At 46.0% G+C, this 24,527-nt stretch overlaps 2 protein-coding genes and 1 long non-coding RNA gene across 4 annotated transcripts in view; 2 read left to right on the forward strand and 1 right to left on the reverse strand.

Moving 5' to 3' along the window:
• Positions 1–24,527, forward strand: part of LOC141077954 (uncharacterized) — a 70,502-nt gene that overhangs the window by 13,363 nt on the left and 32,612 nt on the right. The gene's annotated exons all lie outside the window — the stretch shown is intronic.
• DQX1 (DEAQ-box RNA dependent ATPase 1) overlaps positions 17,744–24,527 on the reverse strand; it is a 60,824-nt gene continuing 54,040 nt past the window's right edge. For both annotated transcript variants that reach the window (XM_073564734.1, XM_073564733.1), the window contains exon 12: positions 17,744–24,114. In XM_073564734.1, coding sequence (XP_073420835.1) covers positions 23,955–24,114 — 160 coding nt within the window. In that variant the 3' untranslated portion in view covers positions 17,744–23,954. The remainder of the gene's footprint in view (positions 24,115–24,527) is intronic.
• Positions 19,782–21,328, forward strand: LOC141077947 (uncharacterized). Its single transcript, XM_073564730.1, has 2 exons — positions 19,782–20,910; positions 21,000–21,328. Exons 1-2 carry the CDS (start codon positions 19,782–19,784, stop codon positions 21,326–21,328), a joined length of 1,458 nt encoding a protein of 485 aa, XP_073420831.1.

The following is a 24,527-nucleotide window of genomic DNA, read 5'->3' on the forward strand; positions in this document are numbered from 1 at the left end:
GTCGGGCCGGACGGCCTAGAACACTCGGTAGCTTACCTGAGTCGGAAACTACTGCCCCGTGAAGTAAGCTATGCGGCCATCGAGAAGGAGTGCTTGGCGGTAGTATGGGCACTCAAGAAGTTGCAACCATATTTGTATGGACGACAGTTTTCCTTCCTAACGGACCATAATCCCCTAGTCTGGCTTAATCGGGTCTCCGGAGACAACGCCAGATTGCTGCGGTGGAGTTTAGCCCTACAACCTCTGGACTTCACCATCCACCACAGACCCGGCAAACAAAACGGTAACGCCGATGGACTAAGTCGACAAACGGAACTTGTACCAACCCCATAAACTTCGGTCATCCCCAAACCGATCCGTTGAGGATCAGACTGTGTATGCCGATCGCGTCGCTGAAAAGGGGAGCCGTGTTACAGAACCACTCAGCACCCAGAATATGATGTGCAGTTATATGTATGTATAATAGGTTCCATGTGAGATGCATGTCCCTAATGCATCAGTTCACAAGCTGCATCCCTGGGCAGAGGGGACACGATATTCTCCTTTTGTCCGCCCTCCCCCCACCTTTGTAATTCCCACAGTAAACATCGGCAGGCTCCGGCCACCTGCGGCTTTTGTAATGCATGTCTGGCCTGCCGCTTTTCTATTGGCCGGCCCTCTGTATCTGTGTGATATATTCTGTGTCCTGTGAGTAAAGTGTTGTCAGACTGGAAATACATGGAGAAGCAGTGATCTTTTATATGCGCCCATGTAACCAAGGAATTCCAGCCAGCGTCATTCATTCAGACTCCAGCCAAAGCAGAGTGGACCTCCAGAAACACGGGGTGGTACTGAAAGAGGTACCCCAGCTTGGTAGACCCCGTTACAAAGTCCATATGCTTCCCTTTCTCTCTGACGTGCTGTGTGATGAGATGAGATGATCTCTGGTCTCTCCTTCTCAGGATCTTTTATACTCCAGGCAGGTAAGCTATTTTTAGAATTACCCAGTGTCCTTCAGTACACATCAATAAGACAAAAGATAAACACACACTATGTACAGTCAGGCTGCAGGCAGTAAGTGAAATAATAATATACTCAAAATGATATCCACATAGCCTATCACACTCCACTACCGCAACACCTTATCGGATCTCTGAGGAGGTGCAGCAGGTTATGCGCCACGAGATCGATGAGATGTTACAGCTGGGGGTGATTCAACGGTCCAAGAGCGCGTGGGCCTCACTTGTAGTCCTCGTGCCCAAAAAGGATTGGACCAACCGATTCTGCATGGACTACAGGGGGCTCAACGCCATCACATCCTCTGATGCACAACTGATGCCGCGCATCGAGGATCTGCTTGAGCGGTTGGCGAACGCAAAATACATATCCATCATGGATTTAAGTCGAGGATACTGGCAGATTCCCCTGAGGCGCAGGAGAGATCTGCCTTTATCACCACTTTTGGACTGTATGAGTCCACAGTCATGCCCTTCAGCATGAAAAATGCCCCTGCCACTTTCCAGTGGATGGTCAACCACCTGCTTCGGGGACTGGAGAAGTACGCCGTGGCATACCTGGACGACAATGCTGTCTTAAGTTCCACCTGGGAGGAACACTTTCAGCATCTCCAGGAGGTGCTCAAGCGTATTCACCAGGCAGGTCTGACCATCAAGCCGGGAAAGTGCCAAATGGGCATGAGCGAGGTCCACTACCTGGGACAACAGGTAGGCGGGGGTTCCATGAGTCCAGAGCTGAGGAAAGTGGACACAATCGTGTCCTGGCCCACCCCCAGGACCAAGAAACAGTTGATGTCCTTCTTGGGCACTGCACGGTACTATAGGCAGTTCGTACAGGACTATAGTGCCCTTGCAAGACCCTTGACGGACCTCACCAAGTGGATGCTAACCCAAACAGTCGACTGGACAGACGGCTGTGAGGCGGCCTTCTGAGCTTTGAAAGCAGCCCTGTGCAACTCTCCAGTGTTGACAGAAGTCGCCCATTCCTGGTACAGTCCGACACCAGTGAGTTTGGCCTCGGTGCTGTGCTCAGCCAGGTCGACTCGGGGAACCAAGAGCACCCCATGTTGTACCTGAGCTGGAAACTTCTGCCGAGGGAAGTGGCATACTCCACCATCGAGAAGGAGCGCCTGGCCATGGTCTGGGCACTGCGACGTTTTCAGCCCTACCTGTACGGGTGCAACTTCACGGTGGTAACCGACCACAACCCTCTGAGCTGGCTGCCTATAGTGTCCGGAACCAACGGAAGGTTGCTACACTGGAGCCTTGCCCTCCAGCAGTACGACTTTACCGTACAACACAAAAAGGGTAGCGAGTATGGAAATGCCGATGGGTTGACCCGCCGGGGTGAACCCGCTGAAGTGCGCATGGCGGAATACCGATCGGTCCTGCCTCCCTAGTGCACACTAGAAGGGGGAGGTGTAATTATAATGTGAATAATTTCATAGCTGCCAGTGATTAGCGACCCCCCTTCCTTTCCCCTTCTTGTCAGCCTGATAGCAGCTGCAAATTTCTTCACTCACTGCCTGTGACATTGTCCATCCCCCTCAGCCTGCACACACACTCAGTGTAATCTGAGATACCAGTGACTGATTTCCCTCCTCCCAGCAGGAGGCCCCTTTGTCTTCTCATGTGCTCTACTTCCCATAGACAATAAATGAGAATCTAATCATTTGGTCATAAAGTGACGCAAATTTGTGATAGAAAAAGAAAAACTACATATCTGGGACGTGTGCCAACAAGGCTTTGTGGCCCGTGTTTTTCACGGTTCCAGCTCCAACAAAACCAGAGAAAGATTTCTCCTGAACCGAGGTGAACAGACAGCCAGTATTTGGAGTCATCAGAAAGCTAATTTCAATATAAGATGAATGATGTCCTGCCGCTATTCTGCTAGGTTCTCAAGCCCAGTTATGATTATTCATTTTCAGAACCAAATCTTTATTCTGAGAGAAGGGGAGGGCGTCCATAACTCTGCCCCTTTAGTGATGTCACAAGCCCAGGGGTATAAGTCTGCAACTAAGCCCCCCCAGTTAGTTGCTGCCTGGACGCTGTTGCTCCAAGACCCCAATGCATTGTGACGAATGGCTCCTGCCCCCAGCATGGTTTTGCCTAAGATACTCTGACCAACATGTGAGTTTATTCTGTCTTAATCCACTTTTTTACTTGTAATTGCTGTGTACATATTTTAATTGTCTCACATTGTAAAATCTTTTTATACCTTTTGTAAACACTGCCTACCTTTTGGAGTAAAATATAAAATTATTACTAGTCATTCTCTATGTTTTATGATGAATTTACACGTGCCTGAAGTTGATTACACTGCTAATTTGGGTTGGCTTCGCAACCCCTGTATTAATTTGAAATATTAATATAGAAATCGGAAGCTGATGGCTGTGAACTGTGTTTTGGCTAGGTGGGTAGTGCTGGCAGTGACAGAGCGGGTTTTATAAGCTGATTATGTGGCTGCAGCCAAAGCATTTATAACTCCCTCGCTGCAGCATGCCTAATCGCCAGTGCACATCCCGTGGCCCGTCCGGTGACTAATTATCCTAGGTGTAGTTCCGTGACTGACCTGAGGGTAAGGGGGCTCCGGAGAGCTGTGAGTTCCAAAGTGAAACTGAAAAGAGGGATATACATAAATCCCGGCAGGTTGTAACATATTGTGGTAGCAGTGGGATAACTACAATAAGCCCCTTCAGTAAATTGATAGGGCAAGACTAGCTTGCTGTTTTCGCCACATTGTTGGCAGCGGTGGGATAACTAGGATAAGCCCCCCTGCACATATGATATCCGTGTGCGGCCAAAGGTAACACCCCTGATCGTGACACCCCCACATCCTTTTTTACTGCTTTTGGTCTCCCTTACAAGCCTCACTTCATTACTGGCTTTAGCTCTTCCATTTAATATACATTTCTGTTTAACTTTTTAACAAGTGATTAAGTTCTGTGTGCATCCATCCTGGACTCTTTAAATGCTTCCAAATCTTCCTTCTTTTTGGGATTCAGTGTATGCTGCTGGAGAAAATAGCGCAATAGGGTCTTATCCGAGAAACAAATGATGGAAATGATAGTATTGTACTCACCAGATTGAGCCACAAAACAGGCTTGTAGAGATATCCGCTGCAGCAGGTCCACTCGTGACCAACCAAAGATAAAAAAGTGGGTAGATTGAATCATTCAGCAGCGCAGATTAAATCTACAAGGTCCAAAATATGAAGCCATTCAATTGTGGATTTATTCAAGCGTTTGGGTGTTCCTGATGAAGTCCTGTACTTTGAAACGTGTTGAATAAATCCACAATTGTATGGCTTCATGTTTTGGACCTTGAATCATTCCGCAGCACAGACTAAATCCACAATCTACTCACTTTTTTCTCTTCTTTTTGGGATTGTTACCAATTGTGTAGTGATAACTAATGAATTGGGAGACTCGAGATTAGTCTATGGGGTAACTCTTGCTTCTCCGAATGTCTACCAAGGTCATTGGAGTCCCCGAGGACTCACCCTCCAGAATTTATTCAGGACTTCTGTTTTTTTTCTGAGTATGATATTTTTCTTCCGCATAAGTCATATAACTGTGCCATTGACTTCATACCAGGAGTTAAGGTGCCGAAAACTCATTGGTTTAACCTTTCTATTCAGAGAGGGTGGCTTATATATAATATATTTAAAAGAGTCTGGCTTAAGCCGGGATCACACATGCGAGAAACATGGCCGAGTCTCACATGTTAATACCCGGCACTCGGATCGAAGCGTGCGGCCGCATAGGAATACATGGAGCCGCATCCTCCGCTCCCGAGTGCCGGCGGCAGTGCCGGGTATTAACATGCGAGACTCGGCCGAGTTTCTCGCATGTGTGATCCCGGCCTTAGGGTCATATACAGCCATCCAACTCTCCAGTCACCGTAGTGCTCTTTTTTGTTAAAAAAAAAAAAAAAAAAAAAAAGAGGCTTGTACCCATGTTTGGGTTTGAGAGATTAGTACAATCACGGCTCACAATCCCTATCCTTTTACCGCTTATACCTGAACTTTTAACCAATTATTTGGAGCAAAATTGTTTTCCAAACTTGAGATAAGAGGGACATATAAGCTCATATGCATTTGGCAAGCTTACAAATGTAAAACCGCATTCAATATGCCGGAGGTTCATTTTGAAAATTTGGTAATGCCTTTTCGGTTAACTAATGCTTCGGCAGTCTTTCAAATTTTCATAAATGACATTTTTTTTTGCTCTTTGGTGGGTAGATTTGTGGTAATTTACCTGAATATTTTGATTTACTTGCATACTCAGTAGGAGCATCGTGAACATCTCCGACAGGTTCTTCCAATCCTACGTGATAACCATTTATTTGCTAAACTAGAGAAATTTCAATATGAGGTACAGCAGCTCCAGTTCTTCGCACATTTGGTTTCTCCATCAGGGTTTTGGATGGACCCTGTTAAGGTGCAAGTGGTCCTTGCTTGGGTTCAACCGACTAACAAGAATGGTAGGAGAGACAGATGTGGCGCCCCTGAGGCTCAGTTGCCACAGAGGTACTGCACCTTCTCCTAAGGTGTAGTGCCCCACCATCCAGGTAAGGTGGGAACTCCTGTCCACGCTCCAACACTCGCACCCCACACAACAGTGTAGTTCTGCACAACCACATTGCGGCTCAGTGCTTAGAGAGTAGCAGAGCACCTCTGGTGGTTCCCTGCTTGGAACACTGGATGTGCTGGGAGGTGGGTAGAGTTGAGATATATAAAAGAGTGGGAAAGTGTAGGATGAGAGATTCAGACTGGCAGAAGGTCAGGCAGGTACGAAGTCACTCAGACAGGAGTGAGGCTCCCTGGAAGAAGGGATGGAGGAAGGAGTGCTGCAGCTGACTCAGTGATCTGAGCCAGCTGGTACGGGAAAGGGAAAGGAGAAAGACGTAGAACTGCAACCTCAGCTTCCATAAGAAAGAGAAGGATCAGTACAGAACGAAGGAGTAAGGAGAACAGAGAGGACATGGGTTGGAAGAGGAACCCTGCCTATAGCGCAAGGCCGGGGCCCAGTCCCCGAGGTTGTATGGACACTTATGGTTCTGCAGCAGACACCGGTGGAGTAGTGGGCTGTAAATGCACTGCTCCCATCTAAGACTTGGGGCACAACAGCAACTAATTAGAGAGCCGTGACTCAGGAGTAAGGAGTCCCCGAAGCAGGCTACAGCTGTCTGCTGTACGAGTAGAGTTCTTGGGAACATCTGACAGGAGGAACTCCAGTGTACCACGGTACTGGAGATCTTCACACCTTAAGGCGCAATAGAGGAGTCGGTCAGGAAAGGTACATGTTGGCGGAGTATTGGAGAGGAGCTTTCCATCTGGTCTGGAGGTTGGCTGAGTCTCAGACACAGCCCGGAGGCAGGCGCCCTTGTGTACCGCAGACTGAGTAAAGCTTTGGAACTGCAAGCCTCAGTGTCCTCCATTCATTCTTGCACCAACCTGCTCAGCACCGCTACATCTGGGTACCATTCTTTACACTGCCTGCGCCTTTCCACAACCATTACAACTACACTGCCCTGGGACATCAGCCCTGCCTGTGGAGGGCTATACCATCACTGCTGCACCATACCAACTGTCCCAGAGGATCTGTCTGCAGCGTCGGCTTAACACCTCCCTTGCCGAGCACCACAGGTGGCGTCATGAACTACTCCACTCCATTAACTACATTCCCCCATTACTTGGGCGCCCAGGGCCACGGTCCGGGTCACCGCTGCTGTGACACATTCCCCTGACACCGGCCTGGTACCGAGTGCCCCACAGCCCTGGGAGGGCAACCCACAGATACCAGAGCAGGAGGAGCCAGAGTGAATACAGAGCACCTGGAGTACAGACAGGCTGACTGCAAAGAATGGTAAGAGACAGATACCAGAGCAGGAGGAGCCAGAATGAATACAGAGCACCTGGTGTGCAGAGAGGCTGACTGCAAAGAATGGTAAGAGACAGATACCAGAGCAGGAGGAGCCAGAGTGAATACAGAGCACCTGGTGTGCAGAGAGGCTGACTGCAAAGAATCCTAAGAGAGACAGATACCAGAGCAGAAGGAGCCAGAGTGATTACAGAGCAGCTGGTGTACAGAAAGGTTGACTGCAAAGTATGGTAAGAGGGACAGATACCAGAGCAGGAGGAGCCAGAGTGAATACAGAGCAGCTAGTGTACAGAGAGGCTGACTGCAAAGAATGGTAAGAGACAGATACCAGAGCAGGAGGAGCCAGAGTGATTACAGAGCAGCTGGTGTACAGAAAGGTTGACTGCAAAGTATGGCAAGAGGGACAGATACCAGAGCAGGAGGAGCCAGAGTGAATACAGAGCAGCTAGTGTACAGAGAGGCTGACTGCAAAGAATGGTAAGAGACAGATACCAGAGCAGGAGGAGCCAGAGTGAATACAGAGCACCTGGTGTGCAGAGAGGCTGACTGCAAAGAATCCTAAGAGAGACAGATACCAGAGCAGGAGGAGCCAGAGTGAATACACAGCACCTGGTGTACAGAAAAGAGATGGATGCTGGAGTGAAGGTCCCTGGTGTACACAGCACCAGGTACCTGGTGTATAAAGAGTGAAGGATAACATTCTATGAAGAGAGTAAGATTCTTGCGTTGTCATTCCTTTGAGTTGGTGGCCTCACCATACATCACTAATGTGCTTATAAGGAGAGTTTTGGAGACACTACTGACTGGAGAGCTTCAGTGGTGAACCTGGGCTGCCAAGCAAGGAAACCTCAGGCCACAATATCACAGCCTCTATGAAGAGGCATAACATTGTAATCACCATTTTACTGTCCATGGACTCCACATCTACCAAGGTTTCCCTAATCTTCTGCAGGGATGGCTGGTTTACGGCTGCAGTTTTATCTCGTTTGTACAGCTGATGTTATAGGAGCGCTTCAACATTTGGGCATTTTCTGGATTTGGTTTTCTGAATGAGTAGCTAGCTGTACCAAGTTTACTCCAGTGCAGGAGGGTAGTAATACACATAGCTGAGAGGCGTAGAACAGGATAAAGGGTCAGCATGGACATCACATAGATCATGGCAAAATAAAGTCTCATTTTGCTCTCTGTGTTTTTTAAAGACTTCTCCAGAAGCACGATGTGTTTAAATTGTAGAGTTGCAATCTACGTCGACATGAAGACCTTTTTTACTGTTAGTCTCCAATATGTATGTGCTGGAATAACTGCAGGTTATGGGGTCATCACTTATACGTGGGTCCAATATTTCCTATACGTTGAATACCCTTTTAACACTTAGTCATGTCCTGCTTTTTTAGTTGCAAGGTCTTTTCCATCAGAGGAAACCTCAGCTGTGAAATGTCCCCATGTGCTGCTTATCTAGCCACTTCCACATTCTGTCCACGTCACGTCTTCCTCTTTTCTGAGGTATTCGACTCGGTCATGGACATGTGGAGTCCACTGACATTTTCACTCATCGATGATGCCACAACCATCTCCTTTCTTTGGCTTTACAGGGTTCTCTAGAACGTCTCAAACATTTCTCCACCTTGAAGCCAATAACTGACACTAATTATGGCAATCTATGTTAACACCTTATGTTACATTGAGACAAGCTGATTACTAGTGAACATGGCGCCGATCAACCGAAGAGCAAACACTCATTTTGGCGGAATACTGTTCTTTGTCACTGGAGAATTTGCCTCCATAGTGACATTGTTTGTGAACATCCAAATCATTCTGGTCCCATCGGATTTTGGCAGGCTGCATAAACAAGAGCTAGTCGGCTTGTACATAGTCCATCTAAATAGGCTAAATGGCTTCTGGTGATCAGATCCTCTATACCGTCTGTAGTAGAAGGTGCAGGTTTCCTTTAGTGTCTCTAACAGAAGGTATGGATCCCCTTTACTGTGGGTGGTAGAAGATGTGGGTTCTCTTTGGAGGAAAAACTCAGTCCACTCTGTGGTTCTTGTAAGTGATTTTGATTTTCTGGTGATTCTATTCAAAGATTCAGAAGGTTTGGATCCATCTTACAGTCTTTGGTAGGTGTGGTAGTCCCAGTAGGTGGTTTTGATCCTCTATGGCTTCTAATATTGTCTTTGGTATAAATTTCACATCCTCTTCAGCTGCTGTAATAGAAGACTCCTTTCCAGGATCTCGTGTGGAGTACACATAGCCCCAGAGAAAGATTCAGATCCTCTTTGTATCTAGAGGTATGTTTAATTTTTACTTTGGAAATAGAGGTGAAACGATGCAAATTGTGTGTAACAGATGCTCTAGAGCAGTGTTTCTCAACCCCAGTCTTCAAGACCCACCAACAGGTCATGTTTTCAGGATTTCCTTAGTATGCACAGGTGATGGAATTAAAGCTTGAGCAGGTGATGACTATCACATGGAACTTTCTAGGTCCATCCTTGTGAGGTCTGGGGTTGGTAAAATCTTCTGCATTTGAGTTTAGGGGGATTGTCTGTGGCCTTGCTGGTCCCGTGCTCTGTCCAGGTGGGGAACCGACCCCCACCTTCTACCTACTATGTAGTTGCTCCAGTGGCGTTTGTTCGGATTAGAACACCTTTGATACTCATTTCGTTCCCCATGTGTTTATATGCTTCTCTACTGATACGTTTATGAACACATCTATAATACGATGTTATGTTACTACAGATTAGATATAGTTACATGTTTTAAGTGTTACTTTCTTAGTAATGGGATTGTATGCAGTCCCATAATAAACCAGCAGGTGACTTACCACAAAGAACGTTCCTGTGTCTGCCTCTGAAAGCTGCTGAGTGGGTCAGCCGCTCAGTTTGTGTTTCGAATGCGGGCATCGATCCATGCATAGTGGCTTTGGACAAACTGCATGTCCTGGGTGAAATCCACCATCCAGCATGAGATGTCCGGTTGCATGGGAGGAGCTTGTCAAGCATCTGGTCCAGTTCCAACAGCAGGAGCTGGCAAGTCAACAGCAGCAAATGGCACAACAGGAAACAAAAAAACTATTGGCACAGTAGCTCAAACAGCAGCAGCAACAGCAGTGACAGCAACAGGAGGCACTAAAGCTGTAGATGAAACTTCTCAGACGCAGTTTGTGGGAGGCCAGCAGTCTCCTCTCCAACTCCAGGTGATGGCTCATACGTCCAGAAAGCAGTAAGATGAGCCATACAAAAAAATGACCTAGTTGATGTGGAAACTTTTCTGCTTTTCTGACTTTTCGAAAAAGTGGCTGAATGGGAGAAACTTCCACCGCAGCAGTGGGCAGAGGTGCTGGCGACATTTTATAGGTGAACCCCAAAAGACCTTTTATGATCCTGCACTACATGATGCCAAATAATACACCTAATTAAAGACTGAGATCTTGGCACGCCTGTCAGTTAGACCTGGTGACAAACCCTCTCGCTTGCAGATGTTCGACATGTTGCATCTAGTCTAAAAGTATTTGCAACCAGAGACTTCCACTCCTGCTTAGATGGTTGAGCGTGTGGTGATGGACAGATTCATCTATGACTTCCCAGGCCAATACAGACCTGGGTTACCCAGGGCGATCCTCGGAATGCAGACAACCTGGTTAGCCTAGTGGAGATATTCCAGGTTGTCGAGAAATCCCAAACATGGACACTTCCCCATACTGTGATACCCAAAGGGGGGGCAGGCTTACCACGGAGGGTGTCTAGACCCACCATTGGGGGGCATTCCTATCCCACTGAGGGGTCCCCTAAGGCTGTTATTAAGGACATGATCAGTTCGTGATATCATAATCCTGGACACAAAACTGTCCGGTGTCGTATGTCCCCTGAACCAATGGACTGCAGCCTAGTCAGGGGGTGCTCCTATTTCATCAATCCGGCCTGCAGTGTCGACTGTCAACCCAGCAAAGGGCCACAGGCATGTACTGTGTTCGTCAATGGGGTATTGGTTCTTGGGCTTTTGGACTCTGGAAGTCTAGTGACCCTAATCAGTGCTGCACTGCCACACCAGTCGATCCCTGCTAAGTTTGTGGGCATCTGCTGCATACACATAGAAGCCAAGAGCTACCCTGTGGTCAGCATAACCATAGGAACAGACTGATACTAAGTCCCATGAGGTTGGAGAAGGAAAAAGACAATACATCCTGTCACAAGGGGGCAGATTTTTCTTTGTTTTGGAACTTATGGCAAAAAAAGGGTTGTTCAGAGTGTTTCGGACAAAACCAAGATTCCTCGGGAAGAGACTCCATCAATGTGACGAAACATGAAGGAGCCACACCTTGCCACCCTGTCGGATGTCAAAATTACGTCAGCGGGATCACGTGGTAAGATCTCCCAACTGGTACCAATGTGGCATTTCACACCCCCAAGGGACACATATGGTCAGCTTGGCAGAGTTTTATACAGACACCCCCCCCCCCCCCCGTCCACAAGGGCCCAGGGAGGTATGAGTGAGAGAAGGTGGCCCATGCAGTCACTGACATCGCACTACACTCACCCACAACCCTGACAGGCCCCTTTCACTAGCACCAGGTAACAGAACCTTATCATCCCGGCAGGACTGCCACCAGTTCCTCGTTCAACATACGCCTGGTCAGGTAGCAGGGTTATGTCACACCAGAAACCCACCCCCAGTAGCATGTGAGATTAGGCCGAGAAACCGAAGTGTGGATTTGTGGATCAAGATAAAGGAGCAGCACAAGGTTAAATTATATATTTAACCACCTTAAGAGCACACTAGACAATACACTATATATACTCAATGGCTATACATATATAATGGTCAGCTATGCAAACACAATAGAGGTAGGACAAAGGGTATAAACAGAACATATAATCAGTTACCAGTTAGATGAAAGGCCTGGCTTACGGGTAGGAGCGGCCACATGAGAGCCTTGTGGACTACTTTGTATGTGATTTGTCCTCACATGATATCCTCGCGACCTGAGAAAAAGCAACAGGAAATGCTGCTCACAAGCATTTAACCCTCTGGGTCAATCTCCCTCCTGCCCTCTGGGATAAGCCTAAATCTCCTCTCCTGGAGGTTTGGAGATAAATCTCCCAAAACCTATGAAAGATCATACAAAAAAACTCTAGATTTTCAAAGCCAGCTTACCCGTACACCCCGGTGTGTGAGATCCAATATCAATCCAGGAGAAAGTCTGCACGGAGACCAGAGCAGGCGCCAGCCACGAAAGATTCAAACGAAAAGGACAGAAGTATTGATTTATTTTATGATGGACTAATAAAAATCTTTGCTAATGCAAGAAAAAACTTTTTAAAATTTTGCATCCTGGATTTTGTCCGCTGGAGTTTAAAGTTACATTTTTTCATATGAAAGATCATAACTCCTTTATAGGCTGTCCTAGGGCAGCAGTCCTGGTGCCACTGGATCTGACCAGGCCCCTGCTACTCAGAGACTAAACACAATTTTGCTACCTAGCTGCTGCGGGCTGTTCTATGTATCTCCTTTCCCATGCGTGTTAGACTGACTCGGGACTCAGACAGGCGTTTACCCTGGTCTGGGGATCTCGGGAATATATACAACTAGCTGAGGAGCGTGGTGTTGCCCTGGCATAGACCCCCTGTGCAGTGTGAGACCCCGTGTATTGTAAGCACCCCTCCCCTTGCAGTGAGACCCTGTGCATTGTGAGCACCCCTTCCCTTGCAGTGTGAGAACCCCTGTGCATTTTGAGACCCCCTGTGTATTGTGAGCCCCCTTGCAATATGAAACCGAGTATTGTGAGGACCCCTTCCCTTGAAGAGAGACCCCTTCTACCTCTGACCAATGTTGGAGAAGCCGTAGTGATAAAGGATCCTACATACACATAGAATCATAGAATGGTAGAGTTGGAAGGGACCTCCTGGGCCATCTGGTCCAACCCCCTGCTCAAAGCAGGATTCGCTAAATCATCCCAGTCAGATATCTGTCCAGCCTCTATTTGAAGACTTCCATTGAAGGAGAACTCACCACTTCTCGTGGCAGCCTGTTCCACTCATTGATCACTCTGTCAAAAAGTTTTTTCTAATATCTAATCTGTGTTCTCCTCCCATTCAGTTTCATCCCATTGCTTCTAGTCTTTCCTTGTGCAAATGAGAATAAAGTTGATCCTTCTACAATGTGACAGCCCTTTAGATATTTGTAGACAGCTATTAAGTCTCCTCTCAGTCTTCTCTTTTGCAAACTAAACAATCCCAAATACTGCAACCTTTCTTCATAAGACAGGGTTTGCAGACCGGTCACCATTCTGGTCACTCTTTTCTGAACTTGCTCCAGTTTGTTGATGTCTTTTTTAAAATGTGGTGCCCAAAACTGGACACAATATTCCAGATGAGATCTGACCAAAGAGGAGTAGAGGGGGATAATGACCACGTGATCTAGACTGTATGCTTCTGTTAATACATCCTAGAATTGCATTTGCCTTTTTTGCTGCTGCATCACACTGTTGACTCATATTCAGTCTGTGATCTATTAGTATACCCAAGTCTTTTTCACATGTGCTGTTGCTTAGCCCTATTCCTCCCATTCTGTATGTTTTTTTCACTTTTATTGCCCAGATGTAGTACTTTGCATTTTTCCCTGTTAACCATTCTGTTAGTTGCTGCCCACTTCTCCAGTTTATTTATATCTTTTTGAATCCTCTCTAGTATTAGCTATCCCTCCTAGCTTTGTGTCATCAGCAAATTTAATCAGTTTACCCTCAATTCCTTCATCTAAATCGTTGCTAAAGATGTTGAACAATACAGGGCCCAGGACAGAGCCCTGTGGTACCCCACTTGAGACATTCTTCCAACTGGATGTGCAGCCATGTACGACCACTCTTTGGGTCCGATCACTAAGCCAGTTATGAATCCACCTAACAGTTGCCTTGTCCATTCCATACTTAGTCATTTTTTCAATAAGGATTGTATGAGATACTTTGTCAAATGCTTTGCTGAAGTCAAGATATACTATATCTACAGCATTTCCTTCATCCACCCAATCAGTGATTCTGACATAGGAAATTTAGTCTGACATGACTTATTAGTTACAAACCCATGCTGACTCTGTTTAATCACTTCATTCTTATCCAGGTACTGGCATACATGTTGTTTAATAATTTGTTCAAAGATCTTTCCTGGTATAGAAGTCAGTCTCACCGGTCTATAGTTGTCTGGGTCCACCTTCTTCCCCTTTTTGAAGATAGGAACAACATTTGCTCTTCTCCAGTCTTCTGGGACTTCTCCTGTTCTCCAAGAATTTTCAAAGATTATGGAGAGGGGTTCAAAAATTTCTTCTGCTATCTCATTCAGTACTCTGGGGTGTAATTCATCTGGACCTGGAGACTTGAATTCATTTAGGTTAGCTAAGTGTTTTCGCACTATCTTTCTGTTTATAGATATCCTGGATTCTTCCATTCCCTTAATAGGACAGTGAAGAACAGTTGATGTTACATTTCCTTTCTGAGAAAAAACAGATGCAAAATAGGAATTTAAAAGTTCAGCCTTCTCAACATCCTGTCTTTGACTTTTCTTTTGCAAGCCTCAATTCATAGTCATTGTAGCTAATCTGATTTGTGCCCTGCAGGTTCTGAAGACAGCATTATATTCTTCTTTAGATATGCCTCCCTCTTTCCATTTTATAAACATTTTTTTCTTCCTTTTTAGCATGTGCTTAAGTTCTGTGTTCATCCATCCTGGTTTCCTTAAATGCTTTCTATTCCTCCCTCTTTTCGGAATTGTTAACAATTGTGCTTTGAGAATTTCATTTTTCAAGATTTCCCATCCTTTCTGGTCATTTTTGTCTTTAAGGATATCCAGCCATTGGATCCCTCCAATTCTCTTTCCGAGTCCCTTAAAATCTGCCTTTCTGAAATCTAACCTTGACGTCTGAGTCTTCACAGGTCTTCCTCCTCTAGTTATCCAAAATTCTAAAATAGCATGGTCGCTACCTCCTAGGGTCCCAGCCACTTTTACCTCTTCAACCATTTCCTCCATTTATAAGGATTAGATCCAAGGTAGCAGTTCCCCTTGTTTTCTCCCCTACCTTTTGGAACATAAAGTTGTCAGCAAGAGAGGATAAGAATTTCCTTGACCTGTTAGTTTTGCCTGAGAGATTCCCAAATGTCTGGATAGTTGAAATCTCCCATGACAACTATGTCATATTTTTTGGAGAGCTTGGCCATTTGATGCATAAAGAGTTCATCCATATCTTCAGCTTGCACAGGCGGCCTGTAGTAAATGCCTACAATGGTGTCCTTTCCATTGTTATGTCCTTGTATTCTTACCCAGTTTCCACAGAACTCCCAGTCTCTGAAGCTTGGATCTCTGTGCAGATATACGCGTTTCTAACATACAATGCGACACCTCCTCCTCGTTTATCAAGTCTGTTTCTTGCAAATAAGTTGTATCCTTCTAGTCTTGTATTCCAATCGTGTGTATTGTCCCACCCAGTTTCAGTGATTCCAATGACATCATATTTCTTTTCCTGTGTTAGTAGTTCCAATTCTCCTTGTTTGTTGCCCATGCTTTGTGCATTAGTATAGAAGCATTTTAGTTTGTGATTGGTTTCTCTTTCTCCAATATTTTTATTATTTAGATTCTTTTGTCTTTGTTCTTCCTTTCCACTTCTAATAGCAGAGTTCTCAATAGCATTTGTCAGGTGTAAGGCTTTTTCTGGTCTTTTTCTTCCCTTCCCATATTGTTCTAGTTTAAAGCTCTCCTTACAAGTATAGCAAGGCGACTTCCAAATACATGCTTTCCAGTCTTCGTAAGGTGCACCCCATCTCTAGCAAGTAGTCCATCGAATAGGTAATTCACTCCGTGATCCAGAAATCCAAATCGTTGCTGACGGCACCATCAACGTAGCCAGTTGTTCACCTGCAGAATCTTATTCCACCTCCTTGTTCCATGGCCATCCACTGGGAGGATGGAAGAGAAGACCAGTTCTTTCACTTTCCTGCCTAAGTTTTCAACCACATATGGTGGTCCTGCCAAATATTAGGGATTTTTGGAAGGTTGTCTCGAATCAGAGCTACTACAATCTCGAATAACCCTGACCCCTGAGCAAGTCTTCCTAAACTTCCCAGTTAGGCTAGCAATAGATTTCTATCTAAATTAGTCTAATTTATATTGGCGGCCAGCAAACTTCTAATATGCTCACTGTGGTGCACATCCAACAATCCTGGCAAGAAACTGCTCCTTAAAATAGACCAACTCTACCACACCGTTGGTTGCACTCACCCACCACACTTGTCTCTTAACGAAGGATTTGGTCAACAGAACTTCCTCCCAGATCGTCTCCCTGACCTCCCCACTCAGTGTGCTGTGACAGAGGTATGCCACAGTAACTAACCCACTCTATGGCAGTCTTTGCTGTATCTTGTTCCAGAATGGATGAGAATCCAACCACTGTCAAATTATAAGATAGGTGACATATAAACCCTCCACCCTCTGGTAACCCCCAACCCTCCCTTCTTCTTGTACCCCTAGTTCCCCCTATTAATTTTCCCTTTATCAACTATGTTATTCTCTTTACATCTGTTGATCACTCCCAAGAGAAAAAAAAATAATGGATATGCCCTAAAGTGCTTGATAGTATTAGAAGACCACCGGGTTGTGATTGCAAGGGTCAACCTAACAACCAATTGTTGGGTTCCTGGCTTTGCCGTATGTATTTTACTTAAGACTTTTTTTTCCCCCAAAATAAATAAAGCATTTTTTTTCAATGAAGGTTTATCACTTTAGGACTGGTAGATATTGGTAAAAAGTGTTACGTGATAAATTCCTCTTGGGGCTTCTAAGAACCGAGTTTGTAGACAGCTATTCTATCGGCCTTTTTGCTCCCAGAGCCCTTTTGATCAGACACTTGGGCGAGAGTGGGATTTCTCCATAGTGGTGTGTATTTAGTGCATCCCTTAATACCCATACATTTATTTTCCCTGCCCCACACTTTATATACTAATATCAATGTTGGGGTAAGAGGATGCCTCCCGGATTCCCCCCAGGCCCAGCAGTAGTTACATTGCCCAGTTCTACATGTTGGTCAGCAATGACTACTACACAATCCTGGCTAATCTATACAGAACTGGTGGTAATTTCTCCTGAGTGTTCATGGTCGAAGATCTAGAATATTGGAATAATGAAGGAAACATGGTCAATTCATTAAAAAATAAAGAAAAAAAGCTGCAGTTGTTTTTAGACATTTTAAGTCCTTGTCTTTTCTTGGCTTGACTTTGAAGAGTTGCTGCAGTCATTTTCTGTGATCCTGTCCTTCCTTTGATCTAGCAGTGTAACGTTCTCCACGGCTGACCCAGCCATCTTCATCCACTGATACAAACTAGCCAGCCATGTATTCCCAACTTCTGTCTTCAAAATGGATTGTTGTCTTCAACCTCTCGTCATCCATTCGTACCACTCATTTTTCTTCAGTGCTTCTAAAATGTTATGGTAACTTACAGTTTTATTGGACCAGCTGCCATTCACATGAACAAGCCAAAAATGCTTTGATATTTCTGTAGCAAGGCATAACCCACCTGATGCTGTTCAGTAAGCCCTGGATAGAAGTCCTTACCCTGCCATCAAATCTTCCACTTTGCCTCGTGTGGGTCGAGAAATGCTGAAAATCCATGCAAAATTGCCCTCCATGTGTCCCAGGTCAGCCACTTCAGCAACAACCAGCCGAAGCCTCCACTGCCCGGTCTACAACAGACACGTTCAGAGACTGAGGCGAGGTCTTCACTTCTCAATATTCTTCTCCAATATTTGGCCACTTCAATTCCAATGTAAAGCTGATTAGAGCATGACAGCAAATTATACAAGAGATAACAAAGAATCCAAGACTTGAGGGTCAGTGTTCATCATGGATTTATTGTGATGTGGTGACACTACATGCAGCGCCACCACCGTACATTAATAGTCACACCAGACATGATGGACACAGACTTCCGGGCACAAATCATTGCGCAAACCCTTTCACCAGAAGAAGCCCCCAGAGTAGTGGAAATGGTATTCTCAGCAGCCCAACCAACACACAGCAGTAACAGAGGAGGTACCATCCTATAATGTCTACTCTACCAATGGGTATAATGGTCAGCATCAGACCGCGTGTTACCAGGATCCTATACTCCAACACATTTCTGTAATAGCCAGGTCTCTTCTTGACTGGTCACTTCCTAATAAGACTGGTCAGCAAAATTCATTAAAAAAATATGTCCAGTGGTGAAAATCTGAAGATGTCAAACATCTATTGAATCGCACCCCAGGAGGTAGACCCACCATTACTGTTGAACGAATCGACCCCCTACAGCTGCAGAACGGCACCCCAGGAAGTAGTCTCATAATCAGCGTACAGTGATTAGGAGATCTATCATTACTGTACATGGACAAGGAGATACCCTATAGCTGCTGGATGGCAACCTGGGATGCAGACCCACCATTGTGTTTCACAGATCAGTGGTCCCACCATTACTATAGATAGGCCCACCATTAGTGTGCACAGATCAGTGGTCCCATCATCACTGTACGTAGGCCCACCATTTCTGTTCGCACGCAGATCAAAGATCCCACCAACACTGTACGTAGGCCCACCATTAGTGTGCACAGATCAGTGGTCCATAAATCACTGTACACAGATCAGTGGTCCATAAATCACTGTACACAGATCAGTGGTCCCAACATCACTGTAGATAGACCCAACATTAGTGTGTACAGATCAATGGTCCCACCATTACTGTACATAGGCACACCTTTAGTGTGCACAGATCAATGGTCCCACCATCACTGTACACATATAACTGGTCCCACCATCACTGTAGACAGTCCCAGCATTTCTGTGCGCAGATCAGTGGTTCCACCATCACTATACATAGGCCCACCATTACTGTGCATAGATCAGTGATCCCACCATCACTGTACGGAGGCACATCATTTCTCTTTGCAGATCAGTTGTCCCACCATCACTGCATGTAGACCCACCATCACTGTACATAGATCAGTGGTTCCACCATTACTGTGCACACATCAGTGGTCCCAGCATCACTGTACGTAGGCCCTCCATTAGTGTGCTCAGATCAGTGGTCCCGCCATCATTATAGGTAGGCCCACCATTAGGGTGCACAGATCAGGGGTTCCACCATCACTATACATGTGCACAGATCTGGGGTCCCACCATCACTGTACATAGGCACACCATTTCTGTTTGCAGATCAGAGGTCCCACCATCACTATTCATGTGCTCAGATCAGTGGTCCCACCATTATACGTAGGCCCACCATTAGGGTGCAAAGATCAGTGGTCCCACCATCACTGTACGTAGGCCCTGTGCACACAACTGTCATTACTGTACATTTGTAAACAATTGGTTGTTAAATATGAAGGCGACAAACACAAGGACAATGATAAAAACGATCAGGTTGAAAAACATCTTAAAATCTTCCAAATTTATAAAAACCTATAAATAACTTAATCATGTTTCATAATTCAAATGAAATCCAATGTCTCCCAAAAACATCAGGATTCAAGTACGATGAGAAGCAGAGCTGGAATCCATCACACCGATTCCTGCCGAATCCCAAATTATACAGTACATTGAAGCCTTTATGTGACACGCTATCGAGCACGGATTAATAAATTATATCATAGAATCTTATGTACAACTACTTTACACACTGAACCCCACAGGATCATAGATGAAGCATGCACCCGCATATTGGCAGGATCGCATCCGTCTCAATCTTTACTCTCGAGAGAATTGGGACCATGGCCCATAGTGTCCGGAGACTGCAGTTATCCAAGGCTCAGAGGATGAGAAAGGTGCCCCTAGGATTTCCTTACTGCACACAGAACGAGGTCTCCTCCTCCTCATCCATCTCATCAATGCACACATAATGAGGTCTTCTAATCCTCATCCATTTTATCACTACACACAGGACAAGGTGTTCTCCTCCTCATCCATCTCCAAGGTGTTCTCCTCCTCATCCATCTCCAATGTGTTCTCCTCCACATTCATCTCATCACTGCACACAGAACAAGGTCTTCTCCTCCTCATCCATCTCATCACTGCACACAGAACAAGGTCTTCTCCTCCTCATCCATCTCATCACTGCACACAGAACAAGGTCTTCTCCTCCTCATCCATCTCGTCACTGCACACAGAACAAGGTCTTCTCCTCCTCATCCATCTTGTCACTGCACACAGAACGAGATCTTCTCCTCATTCATCTCATCACTGCACACAGAACAAGGTGTGCTTCCTACTCATCCATCTCATCACTGCACACAGAAGAAGGTCTGCTTCCTACTCATCCATCTCATCACTGCACACAGAAGGTCTGCTTCCTACTCATCCATCTCATCACTGCACACAGAACAAGGTCTTCTCCTCCTCATCCATCTCATCACTGCACACAGAACAAGGTCTTCTCCTCCTCATCCATCTCATCACTGCACACAGAACAAGGTCTTCTCCTCCTCATCCATCTCGTCACTGCACACAGAACAAGGTCTTCTCCTCCTCATCCATCTTGTCACTGCACACAGAACGAGATCTTCTCCTCATTCATCTCATCACTGCACACAGAACAAGGTGTGCTTCCTACTCATCCATCTCATCACTGCACACAGAAGGTCTGCTTCCTACTCATCCATCTCATCACTGCACACAGAAGAAGGTCTGCTTCCTACTCATCCATCTCATCACTGCACACAGAAGAAGGTCTGCTTCCTACTCATCCATCTCATCACTGCACACAGAACAAGGTCTTCTCCTCCTCATCCATCTCATCACTGCACACAGAACAAGGTCTTCTCCTCCTCATCCATCTTGTCACTGCACACAGAACGAGATCTTCTCCTCATTCATCTCATCACTGCACACAGAACAAGGTCTGTTTCCTACTCATCCATCTCATCACTGCACACAGAACAAGGTCTGCTTCCTACTCATCCATCTCATCACTGCACACAGAAGAAGGTCTGCTTCCTACTCATCCATCTCATCACTGCACACAGAACAAGGTCTTCTCCTCCTCATCCATCTCATCACTGCACACAGAACAAGGTCTTCTCCTCCTCCTCATCCATCTCATCACTGCACACAGAACAAGGTCTTCTCCTCCTCATCCATCTCATCACTGCACACAGAACAAGGTCTTCTCCTCCTCATCCATCTTGTCACTGCACACAGAACGAGATCTTCTCCTCATTCATCTCATCACTGCACACAGAACAAGGTCTGCTTCCTACTCATCCATCTCATCACTGCACACAGAACAAGGTCTTCTCCTCATCCATCTCATCACTGCACACAGAACAAGGTCTGCTTCCTACTCATCCATCTCATCACTGCACACAGAACAAGGTCTTCTCATCCATCTTGTCACTGCACACAGAACAAGGTCTTCTCCTCCTCATCCATCTCGTCACTGCACACTGAACAAGGTCTTCTCCTCCTCATCCATCTCGTCACTGCACACAGAACAAGGTCTTCTCCTCCTCATCCATCTCGTCACTGCACACAGAACAAGGTCTTCTCCTCCTCATCCATCTTGTCACTGCACACAGAACAAGGTCTGCTTCCTACTCATCCATCTCATCACTGCACACAGAACAAGGTCTTCTCCTCCTCATCCACCTCATCACTGCACACAGAACAAGGTCCGCTTCCTACTCATCCATCTCATCACTGCACACTCCAAGATTTCTTGCGCGCTGCGCCAATCCTCTGGAATGCTCTACTCCAAGAAATTAGGACTATCCACAATTTGCATAGTTTCAGGCGCTCCATCAAAACACATTTATTCAGAGCGGCCTATCACGTTCACTAATCACAGTCATTCTCTGTGTAAGTGTGCGTGTGTAGCCCATTCACTATCCCCATCCATCCCTCACTCCCTCAGGATGGCTGGACCATCATTGTAAATACACCATTGTATATAACACCCCTGTCCTCTATCTCCCCCACCTCACTGTAGAGTGTAAGCTCTCACCAGCAGGGGTGGCTGATTGTGCTTTATTGTATTGTTAACGTTGTTACTTCTGACTTGCGTATGAACTGTTAAACTGTAAAGCGCTGCGGAATATGTTGGCGCTATATAAATATTATCATTATTCACAAAGAACAAGGTTTTCTCCTCCTCATCCATCTTATTACTGCACACAGAACGAGGTCTTCTCCTCCTAGCCAATGCACACAGAATGAAGTATTCTCCTCATCCAACTCATCACTGCACACAGAAAGAGGTCTTCTCCTCCTCCCTCATCCATCCATCTCGTCAATGAACAGAGAACGAAGTCTCCTCCTCATCCATCTCATCACTGCACACAGAACAAGGTCTTCTCCTCCTCATCCATGTCATCACTGCACAAAGGACAAGGTCTTCTCCTCCTCATCCATGTCATCACTGCACACAGGACAAGGTCTGCTCCTCCTCATCCATCTCCGAGGTCTTCTCCTCCTCATCCATATCATCACAAAGAACAAGGTTTTCTCCTCATCCATCTTATCACTGCACACAGAATGAGTCTTCTCCTCATCCTTCTAGTCAATTCAACCAGAATGAAATCTTCTCCTCATCCATCTCATCACTGCACACAGAATGAGGTCTTCTCCTCCCTCATCCATCTCGTGAATCCACACAGAACAAGGTCTGCTCCTCCTAATCCATCTCAACACTGCATACAGAATGAAGTCTTTTCCTCATCCATCTCATCACCGCACACAGAACAAGGTCTTCTCCTCATCCATCTCATCACTGCAGAAAGAACAAGGTTTTCACCACGTCATCCATCTCATCACTGCACATAGAACAAGTTCTTCTCCTTATCCATCTCATCACTGCACACAGAACGAGTTGTTCTCCTCATCCATCTTGTCAATGCACACAGAAGGAGGTCTTCACTGCACATATGGATGAGAAGACGACCTCGTTCTACGTGCAGTGATGAGATGGATGAGGAGGGGAGACCTCGTTCTGTGTGCAGTGATGTGATGGATGAGGAGAAGAAGACCTTGTTCTATGTGCAGTGATGTGATGGATGAGGAGGAGAAGACCTTGTTCTGTGTGAAGTGATATGGATGAAGAGAAGACCTCGTTCTGTATGCATTGATGACATGGATGAGGAGAAGACCTTGTCCTTTCTGCAGTGATGAGATGGATGAGGAGAAGACCTTGTTCTGTGTGCAGTGATGAGATGGATGAGGAGACGACCTTGTTCTGTGTGCAGTGATGAGATGGATGATAAGACCTTGTTCTGTGTGCAGTGATGAGATGGATGAGAAGTAGAAGACCTCATTCTGTGTGCAGTGATGAGAAGGATAAGGAGGAGAAGACCTCGTTCTGTGTGAAGTGATATGGATGAGGAGAAGACCTAGTTCTATCACTTCACACAGAACGAAGTCTTCTCCTTATCCATCTGATCACTGCACATAGAACGAGGTCTCCTTCTCATCTATCTCTGAGGTCTTCTACTTCTCATCCATCTCATCACTGCAGACAGAATGAGGTCTTCTCCTCCTCCTCAAATGTCTCATCAATGCACACAGAACGAGTTCTTCTCCTCATCCATCTCATCACTGCACATAGAACGAGGTCTTCTCCTCCTCATCCATCTCCGAGGTCTTCTCCTCCTCATCCATCTCCGAGGTCTTCTCCTCCTCATCCATCTCCGAGGTCTTCTCCTCCTCATCCATCTCCGAGGTCTTCTCCTCCTCATCCATCTCCGAGGTCTTCTCCTCCTCATCCATCTCCGAGGTCTTCTCCTCCTCATCCATCTCCGAGGTCTTCTCCTCCTCATCCATCTCCGAGGTCTTCTCCTCCTCATCCATCTCATTACTGCACAGAGAACGAGGTCTTCTCCTCGTCATCCATCTCCGAGGTCTTCTACTTCTCATTGATCTCATCATTGCACACAGAACTAGGTCTTTTCCTCCTCATCCACCTCGTTACTGCACACAGAATGAGGTCTTCTCCTCCTCATTCATCTTGTCAATACAGACAAGGTCTTCAATCCCATCTCCTCCTTCTCACTGCAGCCAGCACAATTCCTTCTCCTCCTCCTCCTCATTGCAAGCAGCATGATTCCTTGTCCTCCTCCTTTTGCTCTCTCTGTGCAGTAAACAGGGTGTGGTCTTGCAGTTGATCTCGCAGATCCATCAATAGATCACGGCTCTCGCTTCGTGGGAGATTACTCAAGTAATACTGTGGAGCAAATTCCACCATCCTGCAAGAAAAAAAGAAAGATGTGGGTCCATATTCATACATGACATGAAGGAGCTCTCACACTGCAGACATCAGCGTCCATCCCTGCATCCCAGCGGGGCGCAGACCCCATTGTTTTTCCTCTGTACTATTTCAGTCAAAATGTAGCTAATAGTAAGGAGAAGGATTGGGGAAGGGGTCACAAACCTCTAGATAATGAACGCTGTCTGGAGGATAAACAGGTCAGGCTTAGTCAGCTGCTCATGGGAGGGACAGTTGTAGAGGGAGGAGCATATAATACAGTATCAGTCCACAAGGAGCTCAATGAACGACCCTCCAGGACAAATGGCCAATGAAACCGAGATTTTGGTAATAAGAGGGTGGAGGAGAAGATGAGGAGACTAGACCTCATTTACGGACAGAGGAATTCTGTGG

This window comes from Dendrobates tinctorius, unplaced genomic scaffold (genome assembly GCF_039654945.1).
Source record: "Dendrobates tinctorius isolate UK_male_01 unplaced genomic scaffold, ASM3965494v1 ptg000483l, whole genome shotgun sequence".
NCBI classification, from domain to species: domain Eukaryota; kingdom Metazoa; phylum Chordata; class Amphibia; order Anura; family Dendrobatidae; genus Dendrobates; species Dendrobates tinctorius.

What these genes read in the sequence shown, in the direction of transcription:
- LOC141077947 (XM_073564730.1), top strand. Translation starts at nt 19,782, where the DNA reads ATGAGGTCTTCTAATCCTCATCCATTTTATCACTACACACAGGACAAG. An exon ending in ATCACTGCACACAGAACAAG is followed by an intron (nt 20,911 to 20,999) that starts GTCTTCTCCTCC and finishes ACACAGAACAAG; the next exon opens with GTCTTCTCCTCCTCATCCAT.